The following is a 22,040-nucleotide window of genomic DNA, read 5'->3' on the forward strand; positions in this document are numbered from 1 at the left end:
CCTGTGCTCCCCTCTGCTGACACTGGTTTGCTTCTCTTCTCCCCTGACATGCCATACAAGACAAATTTATACTTTTTTCCAGGCTTCAAGTCTATGATAGTGAAAGAGCGCAAATTTTTATCTAGCGTTATTTCCTGTGGTTTTCCCTCTCCATCTCGGTACAAAAGGAGAAAGGAATCAAACTCTCCACCCTGGACATCCCAAGAGAGATGTAAAGATTCACTTCGTACATCAGACAGAGTGAGGGACTCCAAGCGAGGAGGTTGTGGTTTTTCTAAATGAAAAAAATTAAAATTACAGTTGGTGGAAATATATTAGTTTTATAAAACTTTATCCAAAAAAACAATGACACATTTTAATTCATTTGTATGACATGGTACTAATCCAGTCACTCAGGGCTGGTTTTAGCATAGGACTAAGCAGGCATTTTTTACGAGGATTTTATAAGTCAGGTACTATTCTCTGCTCTAGCTATAGTCTTAACATTTCAGTAAATGCAAAATAAGACAATTTACACTAACCACGTGCTTCTTGTGTAGCTACCTCTTACTTGTGGTCACATTTGTTAACACATCAGTCTCCATTACCTGTCAGCACATTCGTAACCTGAGGCTCTGTGTAACTTTCTCCCCAAATGCCAAGCAGCTCAACTGAGTAATTAACTCCTGCAACCAATCCATCAATAAGGAAAGATGTCTGGTCTCCTCTCAGGGTTTCCTCTTGCATGGGGCCCTCAGGAGGTCCATACCGCAATATATATGCATCAAAATCACCATCTAGAGGTTCCCATGATAAAAGTGCAGAGTTTGTGTGGACTTCAGACACCAAGAGAGGAGAGAGGCGAGGCGGAGTGCCTCTATCAGGGAGCGGTTCTGTTGGAGAGAAAGAGAATATTATTTGCATTAGCGAGTCTCCAGGAGCATAATTATTTAATTTCAGCAAAAATAAAAGGCTATAACAATCAAAAAACAGGATTACTTAACTGTACCAGGAGTACAACATAGCATTGTTATTGTGCGTTATCATCATCAACATATTATTATTATTATTATCTGATCAAATAGGAAGGCTCTTAGAATGAAACTGAGAACTCTGCATGTAAGATCTTACAATATAAAATCATTTTCATAACTTCCAAATTTCCCTTGGAGAAAATCATAATATTTTTAAGGAAAACTACAACTTCTAAATTAAAACTTAACCAACAGATCTATTTAGATAGACAGATACCATAATGACATGGATATATCAGTAAATATTGCCCTTTTACATCTTTTGTCTTCTGCCACCATTTCATGATGGTTTGTGTGATCACCTGACCAGAAATACTGCAGCTCTAACTGTAACAGGAAGAAGTATGGGTGCAAAAGACAAAACTTTGTCCATTAATTGGCTCATGTGACCTTACATGTATGTGTGCCCATGGTTTGTGTGTGTGCACCATATGATCCAAGGTGAGCGGGCCTTAGTACTTAAAATGGCAGTTCTCTTATTACCCAATGGCACATACTACTAGAAGAGTATAATTTTAAGAAAATGGTTTATTTAGATAAAGCAGTATTTTACATATGGACCGTTTAAAGCAATATGTTCAGGGGTATAGTTTCATTTAATCCACCACCCTGTTATGCCTAAAACCACTATCTACCTTCCAGCCATAATTCAAAATAAAAATCTGATGCTCTCCAGCCGTAGGAGAGCCAGCTGGGAGGCATGGACTTGGATAATTTGCTTTTCAATATTGTTGATTTATAAGCAGAGAAAAATGCCTTGGAAAACAAAGAAAATCGACCTTTTTGTGTACCATTGCCGATGAAGCATCCATGTACCCATTATTTATAATCCAATTTATTTTGTAAAACACATAAATGTGGACTACTTTCCACTGCTATTTACAGTATTTCTATTGGGTAGCTAATGTTTAGGATATTGTCATGTGAGTGTGGAATTACAGCCAGACTGCACCATTTCAGTGTAAATGTAATTCAGTGTAGGAATAGATTCAATGCAAAAAAAATTAATCTAGCTAATTGCAACTTTTATTAATACAAATCTCCAATTGATCCACTTTATATGTAATATTTCTATTAGGCCATTGTCACGGTTTCTATGGTTTGTTTTATGGTCAATTATATCTCAGTCAGATTTTAAAATCTTGTTATGGAATCTAGTCTATGGAATTGGGATTTTAGGCCAATCAATTTTGCAGTCTAATATTTTGTTAGCCCTTTCAACAACCAACAAGGACACAGATATGGAAATATGGTTATAACAGTCACTCTGCTATCGTTTGTGGAAGATCCCAGACAACATTAAGCCTTAAACCCTAAATCACACAATACTACCCCCTCTATTGCTTTGGCAACTGATAGGTGGGCCAGCTCCACTACAGGCATGGCACGAGTGAGTAATAGCCGATAAACAAAACTTATGGTAACAAAACAAAACTTATGGTAACATGGCTACAAGCAAAATGGGAAGCAAACATTTTAAGCCAATACCGTAACCGACTAGCTATGTTAGTTATAGGCCTTTAAGGAAGATAATCACCCAAGCCACTGTACAGTAAACATTTAGAAGGGTAAATTATCACAGTTATAATAATAATAATTATCTAATAATCATTTGCATATTCTGTTTCTGTATTTTCTCATCACCCAGGGTCAAGGAACACTAGTTTAGAAAGATAATTTACTTTGTTTCTGTGTTGATTTATTATTAATGATAAACCTTTATTAATATAATACTAACTTACAAGCAGTAGTTCCTGCGGTTACCAGTTCTGCAGTACAGTGGGAAATAATTACAGTTTAGAATTTAAAACAACTGCAGTAGCTAGATAACGAAGGAGGGGACCCCTAAAAAAAGCTTACAGTCTAATTAGGTTTATGGGACAATAAACAGAACAGCTGTTATCAATTTAAATGCACGCTTGTTGTGCAGCCAAATCAGTCCAAGCCTATTGCAATGCTTTAGTGCTATTTCAAGAGACTGTGTGCTGTTTAATAAGTGTTTTGATGGTGTTGAGACAGGGTACTTTGAGTCCAATGATAACACCTTCCTGGGAATACAGTATATAGTTATGGCAGAGCATTTTGGGCTTTGAGGACAGTGAAGTTACTGCATTTATATTTATCATTACATTTTGATGATATGCACCTTAAGTTACTTTAATAATATATATTGATTTATGGCATTCTTTGGGGCTGTCTGTCTTGTGTATTTGTATATCTAACAAATAAAGAATAAACCAAGCATCCACTGTATATTAAATGTTAAAACTTTTCAGTTCATTTTTAAGATGGAATGTTTGCCCATCTATAGAATCCTATTCAAAAATCTTACAGTAATATGGTAGAAAAATTTACCAGAACATTGTTAAAAAATATATATTTCTCTAAAATATTAGATATAACTATATCACAAACAGCAGGAAACAGGGTTCTGCAAGTCTAATAACTGAATAATAGTCTAGTCATGTGTCTTGATTTGATTACTTCCATCTGTTGCCTTTGCAAAATGTGCCAAAAAGTATAAATGTGCCAACAACATTGTGATAGACTCAAACTTAAATATCTAAATTCTAAATTTAACAACCGATTAGAGCATTATATTCAATACCTAAAAAACACAAGTACATGTGCAGTTACTGCATATTGTATTGTTTATAGAACACCTACAAGTCTAAGAATGCCCCGCACACCATCATTTCACTGCCAGTGTTGTATTAATTGTGACTTGGATTTGCAACTTGATTTTGGGTAGGGACAAATCTTGACTTGGCATAAAAACATATTCACTGATTAATTCAACATCACAAAGCTCTGTGCTGTAGTGAATGATGACTCAAATAAATGTGCTCATCTCTAGTCCATGATATTAAAGGACCACTGCTGGCATTCAGCATGCTTTTTTATCATCATTATTCCATATAAATCAGTAAATTGTTCCAGTTATTTTTGCATGGAATAGACTTTGCACAAAACTACACTGTAGGATAACATTTAAACAAAAACAGATTATGTCGGACAACTGACCTGAGCACAAGACACTGTTTCTGGGTCAGTAAAGGCATCAACTGATAATTCCCATACTATACTGATTTTTTTTTCATCTCTAAACCTTCTGCCTAACATAGCCAAAACACAAGAAGTCCTCCAGAGAGAGTACTTCTTTAGAAATGCATGGATACTATGATACAGTAACTATAAGAGTAAATATAACATGCAGCTGCATGCTAAATAGAGATACATTAAAATGACAGTAAAGACAGACCAAAAGAATTGATGTTATTGGGATACAGACACACATGGTTTTGATTAAAGTCCCATTAGTAGAAAATATGTTAACTGTTACTTGGTGTAATCTTAACTGTTTGTAAATATAGAGAAGATAATACAAATAAAATAGCTCAGACATGTTCCATTGCTCTATGCAGTGAGTAATTAAAGTCACACAAACAAACTTTTGTTGTTTATGTTGTTCTACTACCACACTTGGGCACCAAAGAATTCAAAATAAGGCATTGCTCATGTACGAAGCAGTTCACACACTTGTAGTGGGTATTTACTAGCATCCTGAGAACTGATCCCTGTCTGGCCAGAAGCCTTGGTGATCGTGAATAGATACGCATAGAAACTGTTAACTGTGTTGGGGGTAAATGCTCTTCTCTAGATGATACAAACTGTGAATGCACCATGACCTGTTTTTGTATTGGAAGCCCTGGATTGAATTGCTGTACCATTGTCACATCCTGCCTGGATTTGAACTGGTAATCTGCTGATGTCTATGTAATCTACTGTTCCATCTGAGCAGGCAGGCTCATAATTTATCCTTTGGTCACCTTTAGTTTCCAGGTAGGCATAGTGAATACACCTGTGTTCAATTTGACCACAGGTGTTCAGAGTTTGCCATCAGTGTGGCTATAAAAAAACCTGTTGTAGGTCAAGCTTGCTTGTTCCTGATTTCCAGATCCCTGTACCTGATTCTTGCAAATTGTGGTATTTTCTGGTTCTGACACTGGCTTGTTCCTGACATAGCATTTGTCTCATGTATCTATGGTTATTTTCTGGTTCTGACCCTGGTCTGTTCCTGACCTAGCATTTGTCTCACGTCTCAGTGGTTGTTTTTCTGGTACTGACCCAGCCTGCCTGACTATAGTTATTCATTCTCTACTGGCTCCTTCCTGCTGTAACATTTGGCTCCCTTGTTTGCCCCTGTAGCCCTGTAGGATTGTGGATTCTCATGAATTAAGTCCTGACTGAGGGCTGGGCCAAAGATGGCTGTTATAGGCAGAAGATCAAGCCTAGACTGGAATCCAGTGACTTCCTCTGGGGTTTGGGTTTGCTATTCGTGACAACTATGCAACCTTCTCAAATATGGGGTTGTGTAGTAAAAGGTCTAAAAGCAGCCCAATCAGATTTGTGTTTTCAAACAGCTGACTGCCTGTTGGTTGCTATGGATTACTAGACAAGTGACAAACTGTAGACTGTTTACTATATTAGTTCCTTCTGTTTACTATATTAGTTCCTTATATTCAGAGGATGCAGTATTGCAGCACATTGCCCAAGCTCTCCTTGGGTCAGGAACCCACCTAAGTTAATAACAAAATTACAGGTACAGAAAAACATTTGTGTATCAGTCATTCAGCCTTCAGCAATAGTTGTCTAGGACATGGACAACTAATAAATGTTCCCCTATATCTCACTGTAACTGAGTATCTAGCAGAGCAAGTGTGTGTTCTCCCTAAATCTCACCCAAATAGACAGTTGCCTTTCTCAGTACAATGATATACTGTGGAGTCAGTGGACAAGATGAAAAAAAGTCTTACATGTGACACAATCGCTGCAAACAAGAAGCATCACAAAAACAAGCATAACCCTTAACCTAGGTGTAAGCCAAATCAAACCTTAGGAAAATATCTGAGCGCATCTGTTTCCAGCAACTGTGGTCACTTAGAGACATCAGGGAATTATTTAATCAATAACTTTGTTACCGCTCCTCCCAAAGCTTAACCACATGTTTCCATCTAAATCTGTCAAATTAATTACATCACTGAAATCACAATTATTCTAATTACCTCTCCTACTGCTGTAGCAGAATCCCTCTGCACCCTGAATCTGCAACATACATACATTATTATAAAGCAGAAAAAAAGAGCCATATTATACAGGTCCTTCAGTACAATTTATTGCCTGTTGGTTTGTTTGCTGAACTGCTAAAAACAATGAATATAAACTGTATTTCTAATACATTTTAGATTTAGTCCAGAGCTAGACAATAGGGCAGCTCTTTCTTGATCCTGATACTTCTGATGTTTTAAAGGAGAAAAACAAACCTGTTTCTACAATCCTTTGAAAACCATAAATTAGATCAGGTAGAGGAAACACTCTATTCACGTTTGCTGTACAAAAGAGTGGATGATGGCTCTGTAATTCTTATCCTTACTACTGTAATACACCCCTAAGCCTTGCAACACTTACCAGCTCAGCCTCTAGGCAGGTGCGACCTAACTTGCATCCCAACCTTTGCAAACAAATACCTGTAGCTTGTACAGAATGGTTTATTCCATGAAACTCCATCCTGTTGTGTTAATGTATGAATTGCAACAAACAATGTCATATTTTTAACCCATTCAATACTTGCACTTTTAAGTTCCAGAGGAGATTTTAGATAATACACAATTTCTTCGGCACACCACTTACTGAGGAAGGGGTTGACCCCGAAAGCTTGTGCCATTTTCTACAGAAACAAATGATTTAAAGGCATTGCGAAGTTTCAGGTGTGCTTCCTCCCTATGGGAAATTTAGAGATTTCAGATAATCACAAGTGATTTTGACAGAGCACTGATGTCTTTAGCACTTAGCTGATTGATTATCTGGCTATATTCGAGTGGTGAGGATTAAATAAGGACTGTCACCACGTTACTGACTGAATGGATAATTTAATTATATAATTAAATGAATACATCTGGTGAAACAGATGTGCTTTGAATAAGTGAACTCTCACTTCAATAAAAGCCATTAGATTTTTTGCATATTGCATTGTGGGTTGAGTGCTATTTGGAATACTTGATATATTTAGGGGCGCTCCTGCTATAAGGCAATCGGAGAACCTTGTGTCAGGCAGCAGTGTCTCACAAGTTACCAGGGGGACCAAAAAGTTTCTCCTGGTAACTTTAAGGGGGTTATTTATGAGTTGTGTTTTTACAGAAAAATTTTAGTTTTCAAGCCTAGTTTCAGTAAAAACTCAATTTATTCAGGTAAAAAAGGGAATTAATTGATGATCGGAGTATCCAGCACTCTGTATGAGATTATGACGTTTGTAGCCAAAAATTATCCTCCACTGGTCCCAACAAGAATTGCCTAAGAACAATTTCGGCATTTTGGACAATTTCCCAGTGACATACCCACCAACTTTCATCTCCAATGCAGTTTATTTTACTGTTTGTAGATTTTATCAGACGAAGACCATACTCATACCTATGCATCCCAAACATTTTACTTTCCTTTCTCCACAAACGTATTTTCCCTCTGCAAAACCTTTCCTTAGCTTTCTCAAAACTTAAAATTATAATGATCCCCTTAAAAATCACATTACCCATTCCACTATTCTGTCACCTCTCAACATCTAATAGTTACCTCCATAATATTTGCAATGAACATGATCTAGTCATGTATAGCATCTAGCATGATAAGCTGACTCTCAATGTCCTCAATTTTCACATCTGTTCTTATCACCTCTCCTTTGCCTCCAAATCACTTCTCCTTAATTTTAATGTACATGTTCCCACTCATATTTCCTATGTATGGCCTAATTTTAATGTCTTTTGTATTTCTTTTTTAGTTATAGCCTCAGTCTGATCCTTTCTGTATAGAAATTAGGAACCTTCACATAAAACCTCTTGCATGTGTGAATTATTGCTGTCTGTGAATTTAAGTTTTATTTGTGTAAGTAGTAAATACCTGTTGTTACTTCCTCTCTCAAAGGCCGTGACAACTTTCCTCCCTTTATTCCATAGAGCAATACTGCATATCTGGTATCTTGAGTAAGTCCTCTTAAAGTCACCTCCCGTTGATCTCCTGGAACAGATATTTCTTGTGGACTGACACCCTCGGTTACCTCCTCGTAGCGCACTAAGAATGAATCATAAACCCTAATCTTGGCCTTCCAAACTAACGTGATACTTTCACTTGTAACATTCCGAACTTGCAGTGCTCCCATTTGAGCTGGTACACGGGGCCGCGGAGAAACTGGAGACAAAGAAAAGAGAAGGAGGTTGATAAATCTGTTAAAAAATTGCCTATATTTTATTCCTAACAAAATCAGTCCCAATCTGACAATGGACTATACATTGATGTTTTGCTATGGAACTAGACTTACATTTGGGTTTCATTTTTTTAAGCAGATGTGTTTACTCATCAAGCTGCTACTTTGCCCTTCGATGATACTATTTTAGAGTGAATTAGACTTTCTTGCAGTTAGCGCTCCTGCAATTAATTTACTTTTCTTACTGATTAGTTTGAGTGCCAGAAGAATAAGGATATTATTTTTACCTGATAAAGTCGTGGTAGTTATAATGTCCTCTTTTTGGGATATTGTTGGTTGCGTGGTCACCACAGTGGGCAACTTTGTCGATCTTTGTGCTGTTTGTGAGAGTGAAATTAGTGTTACATAGTCTATTTAGAACTGCTCTGGAATTTAACGTATTCAGAATAACAGAGTTTTCTAGACTTAATCCCTTTCTCTTATTTTTTGGCATGCTCCATTTTTACAACCCATTGTTTTTATATCCCTCGCCCTTATTCCTTTCCCAATTCTATATATCCTTCTAAACCCCCACAGGATGCATCACATGCATTTTTGTGCACAATTTCATGCATTAAAGCTGTGAACATATGTAGGGCATAAGCATGTGAGTCTGTATGCACACACATATCAATATTTGATATATGTACTGTGTATATATATTTTGGGCATATATGCAAACCACACTTGCAAAAAAAAAAAAAATTATTTCACCTGCTCATTAATATGTATATATATATTTGAATTCTAGATGTATGTATGTATATTATAGATTAATTTAATTAAATATGGTATGCATATATACACACATATATATAGATATATATATAGTCACACATATTTATATATACAGTTTTTGTTTTAATTTTGAATACACACAGAATAAATGTATCATTGCAAGAAAGCAAAGTTGTTTCATTGATATATATATCATACAAACCTATGCATTTTTTACAGCTTTAACATAGATCACACACACAGCTTAATGTTGCATCAACACATTTACATACGTTCATGATTACCAGGCAATTACGTTTTTCAAGAAAATATATTATATACTATACATGCATCTGTATACACAGGTGCATTCATATTTTGTATTTTTGCATATTTTTTATTTTAACTGAGGTGGAGCAATGCAACGTATAAATGGGGGCATATATTTCCATAACTATGTATTGAACAGTGTGGACATTCTTGTTTGGCCTTGCCAAAACAAGCACAAACAAATGCATATATCATACAAATAGGCCATGAAAACACTGGCACACACACTTCCCATATACACAAACATGCCATACTTGTACAATATGATATATATATTTGTGCTTTCACATTGCCTGAAGAGTAAAGGTGTAATCAGCAGGTCAGATGCGGTGTCTTATTGCCAAACCATCAGAAGACAACGAGCAGCAAAGGAAGAGAGAAGGCCTGTGAGGTAAAACTGTGAGGTTATTCAATTTTTAAAAGGAGCATATAGGGAATACTTACAAAAGAAAAGAGTGATTGAATGATAAAACTTGGTATAAAACTTAAGATTGAAGATATTACAAAATGAGAGCCTTCAGTGGGAAATGTGGCAAAGAGACAATGTACAGGAAAAGTGATCTACAAGAATTAAAGCAAAATAGAAGGTCACTAGCATCCATTTTTAGTATAATGGTTCAAATCCTCTTGGACGATCAATTTTGGCCAGGGCTCCCATTGACTCAAAAACATAATTAATTCAGCCATATATCGAAGAATATTGAGGCCAGAAATAAGTTTTCATCTCAGATATTCCCTAACTGACCTCCAAGCTATGCATATTGGTGTGTCTAGGAGAACAAATAGGCATTCTTCCCAGATTTCACCTTAAAGGTCCTTCACACTAAGTCACCCCTTCCTCTGCTCCCAGACCACCCAGATGGCCCAGATTTACAGTTTGGGAACCACTGTTTTTTTGTCTTTTGTATTCAGAAAGATTTTTCACTCCCTGGTGCAATTTGGAGGTGATTTTAAACACCCCTCAATTTAGGCAAGTTTTATTGATATAGAAAGAGGAAAAAGGTTAAAATTTTACAGAATCCTACAAGAATAAAGAAGAGACAGTGAGTTCATCAATCAATCCTCCCATAATATTCCCACTGTGAGACAAGGAATTTGGGGATTTTAGCAGGAAACATATAGTGTGAAAAGCAAGAAAGCTTGTGAACAGGCACATTTTATACAGCCTCTTAAAAGGACCCCATTTCTAGACAGCTATAGTTGGTGATCCAGTAGGTACCTGTGTCAGCTATCAATGTGTAAGACTTGGAAGACTGCCCCCTCAATAGCCCATGAATGTCAAGGCGGTAGGTGGTCCCTGGTTCTAGATCCCTGATCACCACTTTTCCAACTCCTTTACCAACCTCCATTTGGTGTGGAATATCAGTCATGATGGTTTGAAATGGACGATAATGAATCATCACCTTGTCAGATAGAACCCCAATACCATCTAGGGATACAACAAGACTTGTAGGAGTACTCTGTAGAATAGTTGGTCTGTCATAAATGCCTGGACCAGAAATTTTAATCAATGTAGGATGTGGTGATCGACCAGCAAACCCATGTGTATGGTTAAATATCGTTGCCTTTTCTTTATTTTCTTTTCCCTCACCCTCTCTCACTTGCGGTAAAGACACTCTGTCATCAATCTTACTTCTTGAAATGTGGTGTTCATTTTTTATCTCCCCCTCCTTTATTTCAGATCTCTCATTCTCTGGTCTTAGCTGTTTTGGTGGAATTTTTTTACTGTGGTAATGTTGCGTTTGGGGGGTAATTTCTTTGTCATTAGTTGGAGTGGGATTTTCAACCTGCACGTCTTCAATGTCCATATGAGTTATTTTGGCTTTCAGAAGGTCTTCTCTCAGGAGTTTCATATTAACTTCATGAAGATCAGATGAAGAACTATACTCACTTCTATCCTTTGGTTTGAGAACTTCTACCTCTTTTGTTTGATCTGATTTGTTACCCACCATAACACTCCCCATATTACCCTGAAGTCTACTTGCTCCAAAAGGATCCATATTTCCTGGTGCACCTGGAGTCTTTTCTGGAAGACGATCATATACCATTCCTGTAAAACTATTGGGTTTATACTTCACTAAGTAAAGGAAGATTGCTCTAGCCACAGATTCCACTGTTTGATTAATTCTTAGTGGGTAAGAAGTCGAACGCAGGTAACTTTCGAGACGTTGTATGAAGGTCCCATTGTAAACTGATAGTTTTGTTGGTAAGTTCTCAATTACGGCCTTTATGTGTAAACCTCCAGAAAATGCCTTTTCCATCTTATTTTGTTTCTGATCTTTTATTCCTGCTTCTAGCCTTCTTTTCCCACTTTTCTCTTCCACTGTCTGATTAAATAATTTCTCTTCCTCCCACCCTATATTATCTTTTCTAGAGTTTCTGCCCTCCGCATGTGCTTTTGTTGATATATCACTATATTCTTGAGATGCGCTCATTTCATATCTATTATCTGGTGCACCGCCTGAACCTCTCTCCTTCTTTAGCTTCTCATTTATAGTGAAAGGTAATTTGTCATGGGAGAATGTTTTTGACTCTGTACTCTCTAAATTAACTTTGATCCCAGTGACCACCTCCACAGATTGATCACTTGTTTTTTGCCTCATGGGGTCAGTTTGAGAGAAACCAACTCGTCCAGCTCCCTGCGTATTATCTAAATTAACTGATGTTATGTTACTCTCCTGTATCAGACGGATTGGCGGTCTCTCTCCAGAAGATGCATCTATAATTTTTCCTCTGGTGATCCAACTTTGCACTTTGCTCTCAGGTACAAGCTTTTTAACATCAGCCCTTGTTGTATCAGTCTTTTCTGTAATCTCTCCTAAATCACCCTCTTCCAACTCGCTGCTTATTTTTTCCCTATCTGTTAGATGCTTTGTCCTTTGCTGTGAATATTTGATATCTTTAGTATCATCAAATATATCCACCACACCTCCTTCCTTTTGATTCTGAATGTGGTATGTAGTAATAATGGTGGTTTTGATAGTTCTTCTAGTGGTGTTTAGTATGCCCTTTTGTGTTTGGTCTTCAGCAATATACTCTGTTATCTCCCTTGTTTTTGAACTGCCTTCTCCACCTCCAGTATGAACTTGCCCAGTTGTTGCAGTACCGTAATGATCTTCGGAAAATCGTGGCTTTTCAAGTTGACCGACCCGTTGGGGGGTCACTACCTTTCCTTTCTTCTTGCGGGCCTCTTCATCATCTATATTTTTTCGCTCCCTGTCAATAGCTAATAAAGCACCAAATTAAGAAAATAAGAATTAACCCCTAATAGTCAACAATTGGGAAGAATCTAAGAGGGTAGCATAGCAAAAAAATATGAAATACATACTGGAAATACATTATCGTGTGATATAAGCTGAATTTAGAGATACATGTTAGTCTTCCCTAGGATATTAACAAGCATGGATTTTTACATATATTTTAATAATTAAGGGGCCCATTTACTAACAATGGAAATTTTTTCCAAGAATCTCAAAAAATGTGTGGGTTTTCTATTTTTTTTAAAAAAAAAAGCTCTAAAAATTTGAGATTTATTAAGTGTAAAAGCCATGAAAACCTCTAGTACAAAACTTTGCCAGGTAAAAGTTGTTGAGGTCTTATAGAAGCCAAAGGGAGCTGCGCTGATCCAATTAGACTGTTTCAAATCAAAGTAAACATTTTTTTCAATAGGAACTGTTTTTCAAGGTATTCATATTTGTTAGCATTTCGTTCAGCGAAATTTTCCGTTCATACTTTATTGATTCAAATTTTTTAATAAATGTCATGACATTTGTCATTTTAGAGTTTGTGTGTTTAGTCGTGGTTTCAAAAACTTTTAAAACCACTAAAATCCAACCTTTTTTAAATAGGCCCCCAAGTGTAACTGAAAAATCATAGGGTTTTTATAAAAGATCAAAATTAACTTTAAGGGGCATATTTATCAAGGGTAGAATTTAGAGTTTATAGGTGTTTATAAAAACTCCCATAAACTCCCATAGACTTGAAATTCAGAAAAAAACAACCAAAAATTTTAATTGTTTAAATTCGGGTCAATAGATTTACCTGCAAACTGGAATCGAATTCGATTCGAGTTTTTTCACCAAAAATATTAAAAAAAAATAGATTTTCAAAAGTCCACCAAATGACTCCAAATTGATTGTAGGAGGCCCCCCATTGGCTAAAACACCAATTTGCCAGGTTTTAGATGGCAAGTAGTCGAATTTGAATAAAATACATAAACTTCAAAATTCGAATTTAGAATTTATTTTTATACTCGAATCGAATTCCCTAGTCGAATTACACTAAGATAAACTCGATTTCGAATTTAAAAATTAAAATTTTCAATTTGACGCTTGATAAATCTGCCCCTAAATATTAACACACTGAAATCATCTGGTATATCCTACAATACTAAGAATTAATTTAAATTATTTGGGATCACAATTCTAGGGTTTTTACCTCATACATTTTACTTGGCTCATTTATCTTCACTTTTAAAATTACCATGCACATAAAATGATTTCTCTCAAATTCTAGAGTGACCAGAAGTAAACATAAATGTTAAATCCAATGATGAACACATCTGAAAAGCAAAGTGGTTTGAGTTAAAGGAAGATAAATAATAGGCTTGTCCAAAAGGTACTACTGGATCGAAATTCTCCCTCCTGTAACTAAAAACATAAAAGAGCCAATCTATTATTCACATTCTCCATTTTTTCATCTCATTATCCTTGTTTTCGTTTGCTTTCCTGACCTTTGGTGTGATGTATGAGAACACCAACTGTTGGATCACGTGGTTCACCAGTATGATGTTCTACTGCCAAGGAAGCCCTATTATTATATGCTGCATACTCCCAGAAATAAAATGTATGAAGTCAAAATATGAACCAGTCATTGTCCAACATTAATTCTAAATGTATATAAATTTAAAGGCTACAGAAACCTTACCTGAGTGCCTGCTCTACTATTTTCTGGTTTGAACCGCTCACCTTGCTGAAGGTTCAGGGCAGCACACCTGGGCCTCTTTCTTTATTTGGTGAGTTACCTAGATATACAGGACTACTTCTATTTGTTCACCTGTCACATAAGGGATGCTAAAGGGCTGACGCAAGTCACACTAGTTGTATGTGGTCTGAATTAATTTCTAATCACTACTGACATTTCTTTATATATTATACATTGTAAATCAGCACCTAAGCTTATAGCAGCACAGATCATGTGCAATGAATCAGCAGAAAAGAAGATGTTGAGCTACTGGAGGCATATTGAGAGGCACAGATCTTTACTGCTAATTGGACTCATACAGAAGCCTGAAATGCAGCATTTCTATCCTACTTGATTATTGTTGTGTTTTAGTTCTCCTTTAGTCTAAAAACAATTCAAAGCCGAGGAGTTGAGGTTCTGGTAGGAGATTACCAGTTTGGAAACGGAAGTACATGTGCAACCCCAGGGCAGATGTTTATATATGGCACTGCAGCAGATAATGGTAGGATTTCCCCTGCAAACAACATTGTACAATTCATGCAAAATGATAACTAATCATTCTAACAACTGTTCCAGAGAACTTACATGACCTCAACTCACATCCAAATTGTCTCACTACTTTTTCACCATCACAATCCAAACACAATTCATCCCCTCATTCATTTCATGCCACTTTCTTCTTTCACGCCCCTTTCTCTCCTCCTCGTGTTACCTGTATTTGCAGTGGTCTCCATCCCTCTGCTTTGTTCCTGTCCCCTTTCTGCTCTCAATATCACTTTGTAAATTGTCCCCTCTTCCAGTCCAGTAACCCTCACCCTATCACCCTTCCCAGGGGCTTTCAGCTTTTTCTCCTTCCCGCTTGGGGACACTAGTGTCACTATGTACCGATCAGGGAAAGACTGGGGCCGTTCCCATCTTAAAAGGAAAGAGGTGGTGGTGATTTCTGTCACTCGGAGTCCCTGAGGAGTCTCAATGCCTAAAGAATATAAACATTGCTAAATAAATTAAAGGCTAGCAGGAATTCTGACAAACCTAATTCTCAGAAAGAAAACTAAAATACAAATTTGACCCTACAGATGCATTATGGAAAAAGTAGTGCTTTTAAAAATGCAGAATAAGAAGGCAAGGTGCTGCCGAAAAGAAACATAAAAAAATAAATATGAAACATTATATCTTTCACTGCGAAAAAGATATTATGTTTTTGATAAAAAATGCATATTTTATAGATGACAGAGGTTCATTTACAGATGGAGAACATTTTATCTAGACATTTGACACAGATGTTGTAATATGTCCCTCCATTGAAATTGATCATCACATCTTTTTTCAATGAAATAAATGCAGTGTTATGTCCTGTTATGTCCTGTGTTGTACTAAGTCGTGTGAGCCAAATGAAGTCAGAATAAAGTCTGCTCTGTCAGTATTTCATACTGAGAGGCAGTGTATGATTATAGTCAGTTGTAACACTCTGCAAATAGCTTTAGAGAAAAAATATTAAGCTTGTGTCCATGCAGAATATGAAATGTGGGACTTAGCAATTGTAATATAATTTGTATGCCTACATACTTACTTGTAGTAGCAGTTACAGTGGTATCAGGCCCAACACTTAGGCCCTTCTGGGGTTGTATAGACACAAGATACTCCTCTCCTGAGGCCAGACCAGTCTGAACAAATGAAGTGAGAGAGCCATCCACTGTGTTGTTTAATAGGCCATTCTCCTTCTGTTGGACAAAAAGAGTTCAAGAACAATTCAAATAGTTTCAGGCAGCACATCCTTTAAATAGTATGACACTAGTAATACTTGAAAATACCTAGAAATTGGAATCTGACCACTATTATTCTTATTTATATCCAAAAACTACAAAGAAAATTCTATCCAACCCACTATGGTTTATCTTTTTTGCCATCTGTACAAGGTTATAACACTGAAAGAATGATAACATGTAGTAACATACCTTTGCTTTAAATGATATGACATATAAATCTGGAGGAGTCTGTGGGAGGTCCCATTCGATGGTTACTGAAGATTCTTCCACCGATGTTACATGTAGCCCAGTAACTGCTACAAGTTCTGTGACAACTACAACAGAGAATCGTTGGCTTAAAAACCCCAAGAAATTGCATCAAAATAGAACATGTAGATTTGTGTGTGATACATTATGGTTGGAAATAAATAAATGCAAAAGAAGCCTAGCCATAAAGGATAATAATGCAGACCTTGGAAGATGTTAGAGGAAAGGCCAAATAAATACTACCAATGTATAATCAATATAGTTTTACTGTATGTCATAGTGGGAGACTCTAAGCCTAATTATTTAAGTTAAATAGAGCTGGCTACTTACCCATGCTGCAGTCAGCTCCTTCATATCCTTTTTTGCACATACAGACCCCATTTATGCATTTTCCTCGTCCGCCACAGTTCCCTGGGCAAGTTCTGCTTCCACAAACCGGTCCAGCAAATCCAAAGTCACAGTTACATTTTCCGTTTATACACTGCCCATTGCCATTACAGTTCTTTGGACAGGATTTAGAACTACAATCCAACCCTGTATATCCAGGCTGGCAGATACAGACCCCTTGCTCACATCGGCCATGTATGTGACAGTTTTCTGGACAGGCTTGAGTCCCACAGTCCACACCAGTATACCCAGAATCACAAACACACTCTCCATTATCACATTTTCCATGATTCTGACAATTATTTGGGCATGAGGCAGAACCACAATCTAGACCACTATATCCAGAATCACATATACATATACCATTTACACATTGACCTCTGTCATGGCAGTCATATGGACAGGTTTTCAACCCACAGTCTAGATCGGTGTATCCAGAGTTACAAATGCAAACTCCATCTACACACTGTCCCTGGTTGTGGCAGTTGTTTGGACAGGGTCTCAATCCACAGTCTGTACCAGCATATCCAGAATCACAGATGCACTCCCCATTATCACAACGGCCATGGTTTTGACAATTATTAGGACATGTTTTTGAGCCACAGTCATGATCAGTATATCCAGAATCACAAATGCACTCTCCATCTTCACACTGACCACGGTAATTACAATTATTGGGACAACTCCTTGAACCACAATCTAACCCAGTAAAGCCAGGATCACAGACACATACTCCATTTTCACACTGACCTCTGTTGTGGCAGTCTTCAGGGCAGCTTAGAGTGCCACAATCCAGACCTGTATATCCAGCCTCACAAATACACACACCATCTACACATCTTCCCCTATGGTGGCAATCATTAAAGCAGGATTTAGTTGCACAATCAAGGCCAGTATATCCCAGATCACAAATGCAGACACCATCATCACATTGCCCCTTACTGTTGCAGTTGTTGGGGCAATTCCTAGATCCACAATCAAGGCCTGTATATTCAGGATCACATATACATACTCCATTTTCACACCTGCCTCGGTTATTGCAGTTTTTGGGGCATAGCCTGGATGCACAATCCACCCCAGTGTACCCTGGAGAGCAGACACAGATCCCTCTCACACAGCGCCCATGATTGCTACAACCAGCTGAACAGGCTCTGGTTCCACAAACTGGCCCAATAAATCCGGGATCACATATACATTTGCCCTTTACACACTGCCCATTCCCACTGCAGTTCTTTGGGCAAGTTTTTGACCCACAATCTGACCCGGAATATCCAGAATTACAAATGCAGATTCCATCTTCACACCTACCCCGGTTGTGGCATTTATTCGGGCAACTTTTAAACTGGCAGTCTAATCCTGTATATTCAGAATCACAAACACATTTTCCATCAACACACATTCCTTGTTTATGACAATCATTAGGACATGTTTTTATCTCACAGTCTGGCCCAGTAAATCCAGGGTTACAGATGCACTCACCATCCTCACAACGTCCACGCCTCTCACATTCAGGAGAACAGACCCTAGTTCCACAGTCTGGCCCAATAAAACCACTATCACATATACAGACTCCTGACACACATCGGCCCTGCTCATTACAATCTTCTGGGCAGCTCATAAACCCACAATCTGGTCCAGAAAACCCAGAATCACAAACACAAACTCCATCTTCACATCTGCCATTATTCTGGCAGTCATTGAGACAAGTTCTGGAACTACAATCCACTCCAGTGAATCCAGGATAACACACACACATTCCATCTTCACAACGACCATGGTCTTGACAGTCGTTGAGGCAAGTTTTCATGCTGCAGTCTAGACCGGTATAATCAGGATCACATATACAAACTCCATTTTTACATCGACCTCTATTGAAACAGTTTTTGGGGCAGGTTCTGGAACTACAGTCAACTCCAGAATACCCAGAATCACAAATACAAACTCCTTTTTCACAGCGTCCATGATTTTGACAATTATTAGGACAGGACTTTGAGCCACAATCAATTCCAAAGTATCCAGGAAAGCAGACGCATTGACCATCTTTGCATCGACCTTGGTCATTACAATCTTCAGGACAGGTTTTCAGCTGGCAATGTTCTCCCATGTATCCATCTTTGCACTGACATTGTCCATCAATGCAGATTCCTTGTTCTTCCCCTCCACAACCCCCAGGGCAAGATTCAATGGGCTGGGGACACGAGGGAGATTTGTGACTGGCAGGGTCATCTGAAAATGAAGAAAACGGAATTTAAAAAGTGGTACATTTTCTGTTTGTAAGCTTTATACAAATTAAATAATACTTGACTTCAATGACAATTATTATAAAGTATCATAGTATTAAATATAGAGCTTATACTTAAATAGAATGGCATTAGGTTGGTGCAAAAGAGATTTGCCAAGCATATTTATTTGACTTCAAGCTGGACAGTCAGTGAGCTTCTTCTAATTTAGAGAAGCTGATTTAATTCTAGACTACAGCACCATAGAGCAGTTTCGTTCTACTGAAAACTCCGTGTACACTTATTAAGTCAAAGTGATAATATCCATGTAAGTTTATATTCTACATTAATCAGAGAAATTTACTATGAATACCCCTAATACAAAATACCTAATGTCAGCTTGAAGGTGCACAATAATCCATGTAAATGCTCTTTTCATTTTTAAAGGCTTACTATTGTGTTCTACAGAACTTATCTGTTATCAGCTCTTTAACCTGTGCCCTTTTGCAAATGCACATAAAGTACCTCCATATTTGTTGTAACCTTTTCCTTTAACACAAGCATGCACAAGCAGCTTCAATACATTTTACAGAAATTATTTCTGAATTTAAGCTAAAATTATAGTTTTATATAGTTATTTCTATAGCTGACAGAGCGTTCATCAATAACATCACTCCATGCCCCAGTGAAGCTAAGGTCCCCATCACATTTAGTAGGGTCAACTTCATGAGAAGCAGGTTAACCTGCTTGTCTGTTTTTAGGTGTGGGAGGAAACCAGAGAAGCCCCACACAGGCACAAACTCCTTGCAGACAATGCCCAGGCCAGAAATAAACATAGGATCCATGCACTGCAAATCAAAAGTACTGAACGATGACCTACAGTGCCAATCTAAGCAAATTTCCCATATACATTAATGCTTGTTTTTTTATTATTTTAACGTTTTTTGCAGTTGAAAGCAGTATCTGTCTATCTCTCTGCACTGCTGGTTTTGACTACATGTAGTACATGTAGTAGTCTGTACATGTAGTAGTCTGTTCCCCTACAGTCAAGCCCAGCCCTATTTCCACACTGTGAGAGAATCACAGAGGTCCAGTGCACTGTGGGAAATAAAATAGAACACGATAAGGCAAGCACTCCAAGGAACCACCTCAGCTGAAGATTAAATGGCGCATTATTTCACATTGTTAAAACCAACAAAGCCTGACGCATTTTGTATCTAGCGAAACGTACTCATAGGCTACAATACAAACCATTACATAGGAAATGAGGTCACTTGAAATATGACATCTCAACAAACTCATTAACAAAAAGAAAATTCAAGTAATTCCCAACAATGTGAACACCAAAGTTTGCCTTGTATATGTCCCATTCTATGAGTTAATATGAATGCAGAGAAATTCCAAAGTGATAATATAACAGTCTACATTAAATTAAACTGAATAACAATAAACATCAAATACTCCTTTCAGCTGAACGGAAAAGAGATCAAATGTAATACCTCAATTTCACAATGTAACTTTTTATACATAAAACATGCTCATCGTAATTTTGGGTCAATCATTTAGTTACTGATCAGGCTGAGTGGCATTTGTTTCTACTATGGGAAATATAGTTTAACTCAAGGAGAGCTGACCCATGCTCCATTGTTCCAATGGTGTAGTCAGGACCAGCAGTGCAGAGAATAAATGGTCAGACAGGGACTGACAGCTTTCAGCAGCAGTTATTTTTCCAAATAATAATAATTACATTATTAATAATTATTAATAAATTACTAGATAATCTGGAAAGTTTGTCAGAATTATCCTAATGTCAATTTTTATTTTAGTTTAAACCAGTTTAAGTGTAATTTTTATACAAAAATGCAGAGCAATTAAATGTAATCAGCAATGGATCTGACAAACAAAAGTCCAACTTCTAAAGACAATTATAAATGGGGGAAGTTGAAATTGGCAGGCTTTTAAATATTAGTTTTATCTTCTCCTCCTACAGAAAAATCTCTGAAATTTGTCCAGAAACAAGAGTATTTCTTCAGTCTGTGCATTTGGATAAACAGAGTTTTACGAGTCCACTGGGAGCACAACGATTGTAAGTGATGTGAGCCAGAAAGTGACTGAAGCCAGCCTTCTCATACCTAAGAAATGCAAAGCACTCTTTTTGTAGAAATGAAACAAATAAGGCAACGTGTGGTCCTCCAGCTTTTCCTCAGCTACCACTCCCAGTATCCTCTAAAAGCCTGATTGTAGGGGGTACAAGATACAGTTCAGAAACAGCTGGAAGTTCTCTCCCTTATTTTAACAGCAATGTAATATTGGGTGCTTATGTTGATAAGGAAAATACTGCTCCTTAAAGAATGTTGGTTAGCTGCATTCTGATATCATAAGAATAAGGAGAGCTATTAATAGTAATGTACTTGGTGCAGAATGAACCCCTTAGAGAGTTTCCTACCAGTACATTTTTAGCTGTTGAACTGCTACTCCCAATCCTAACAATAGATATAATACAGGAAAAGAGAAGGAGCCAAATTAAATGCTTTCTATCATATAGTTGTGGTTGTTAGCATATAGCAGATTTAGGGGCTCTTAGGGTACCTTAAACTAGAGCCCAGTGAATGTCTAGGCTGATGTGAGAGACAGACCATGGTATGTGATGCCCTAAAAAGATTTTGTTGTAGGGTACAGTTTTATCTATGCGCCTGCACCAAGCAAGAGCCATTGCATGTGAATTGCTCTGGTACAGCCAAATAAACAAAATACGGGAGCTTGTCACCACCCTTTCACAAGTCATTCTTCGCCAGATTTTATTGAGAACCGAAGCCCAGGCTGGAAAGCAAGAAGGAAACAATGAATAATTCCCAGCGCTTAAAAACATCACTAATTTAAAGTAATCAACAAGAACTAATGTCGGGACTTAAATAATAAGGTTTTCTAGCAATATCTAGCACATTGTATAGAAGAGGTCCAACTCCAGTTCACTGCGAATAGATGAAAACTATGGGTGCAACACATCTTTCAACTCTGACTCTTTGTACATGCAAGTACAGTCCAGGGACCCAGGATTCTGAGACCGGCCATTCCTTCTTATAAAAATCCATGCAAGGAGCAGTAC

At 37.4% G+C, this 22,040-nt stretch overlaps 1 protein-coding gene across 3 annotated transcripts in view; it reads right to left on the bottom strand.

Moving 5' to 3' along the window:
• Positions 1-22,040, bottom strand: part of tnxb.L (tenascin XB L homeolog) — a 45,134-nt gene that overhangs the window by 21,451 nt on the left and 1,643 nt on the right. For 2 of the 3 annotated variants that reach the window (XM_041572874.1, XM_041572873.1), the window contains exons 2-10: positions 16,659-18,941; positions 16,272-16,396; positions 15,887-16,037; positions 15,029-15,292; positions 10,574-12,580; positions 8,556-8,645; positions 7,965-8,252; positions 588-872; positions 2-274 (exon numbers count right to left, since the gene is read on the bottom strand). In XM_041572874.1, the coding sequence (XP_041428808.1) occupies positions 2-274; positions 588-872; positions 7,965-8,252; positions 8,556-8,645; positions 10,574-12,580; positions 15,029-15,292; positions 15,887-16,037; positions 16,272-16,396; positions 16,659-18,819 (5,644 nt within the window). In that variant the 5' untranslated portion in view covers positions 18,820-18,941. The remainder of the gene's footprint in view (position 1; positions 275-587; positions 873-7,964; positions 8,253-8,555; positions 8,646-10,573; positions 12,581-15,028; positions 15,293-15,886; positions 16,038-16,271; positions 16,397-16,658; positions 18,942-22,040) is intronic. The other variant, XM_041572875.1, reaches the window with a different exon arrangement.

The sequence above is a fragment of the Xenopus laevis genome, chromosome 8L, assembly GCF_017654675.1.
Source record: "Xenopus laevis strain J_2021 chromosome 8L, Xenopus_laevis_v10.1, whole genome shotgun sequence".
Lineage (NCBI taxonomy): Eukaryota > Metazoa > Chordata > Amphibia > Anura > Pipidae > Xenopus > Xenopus laevis.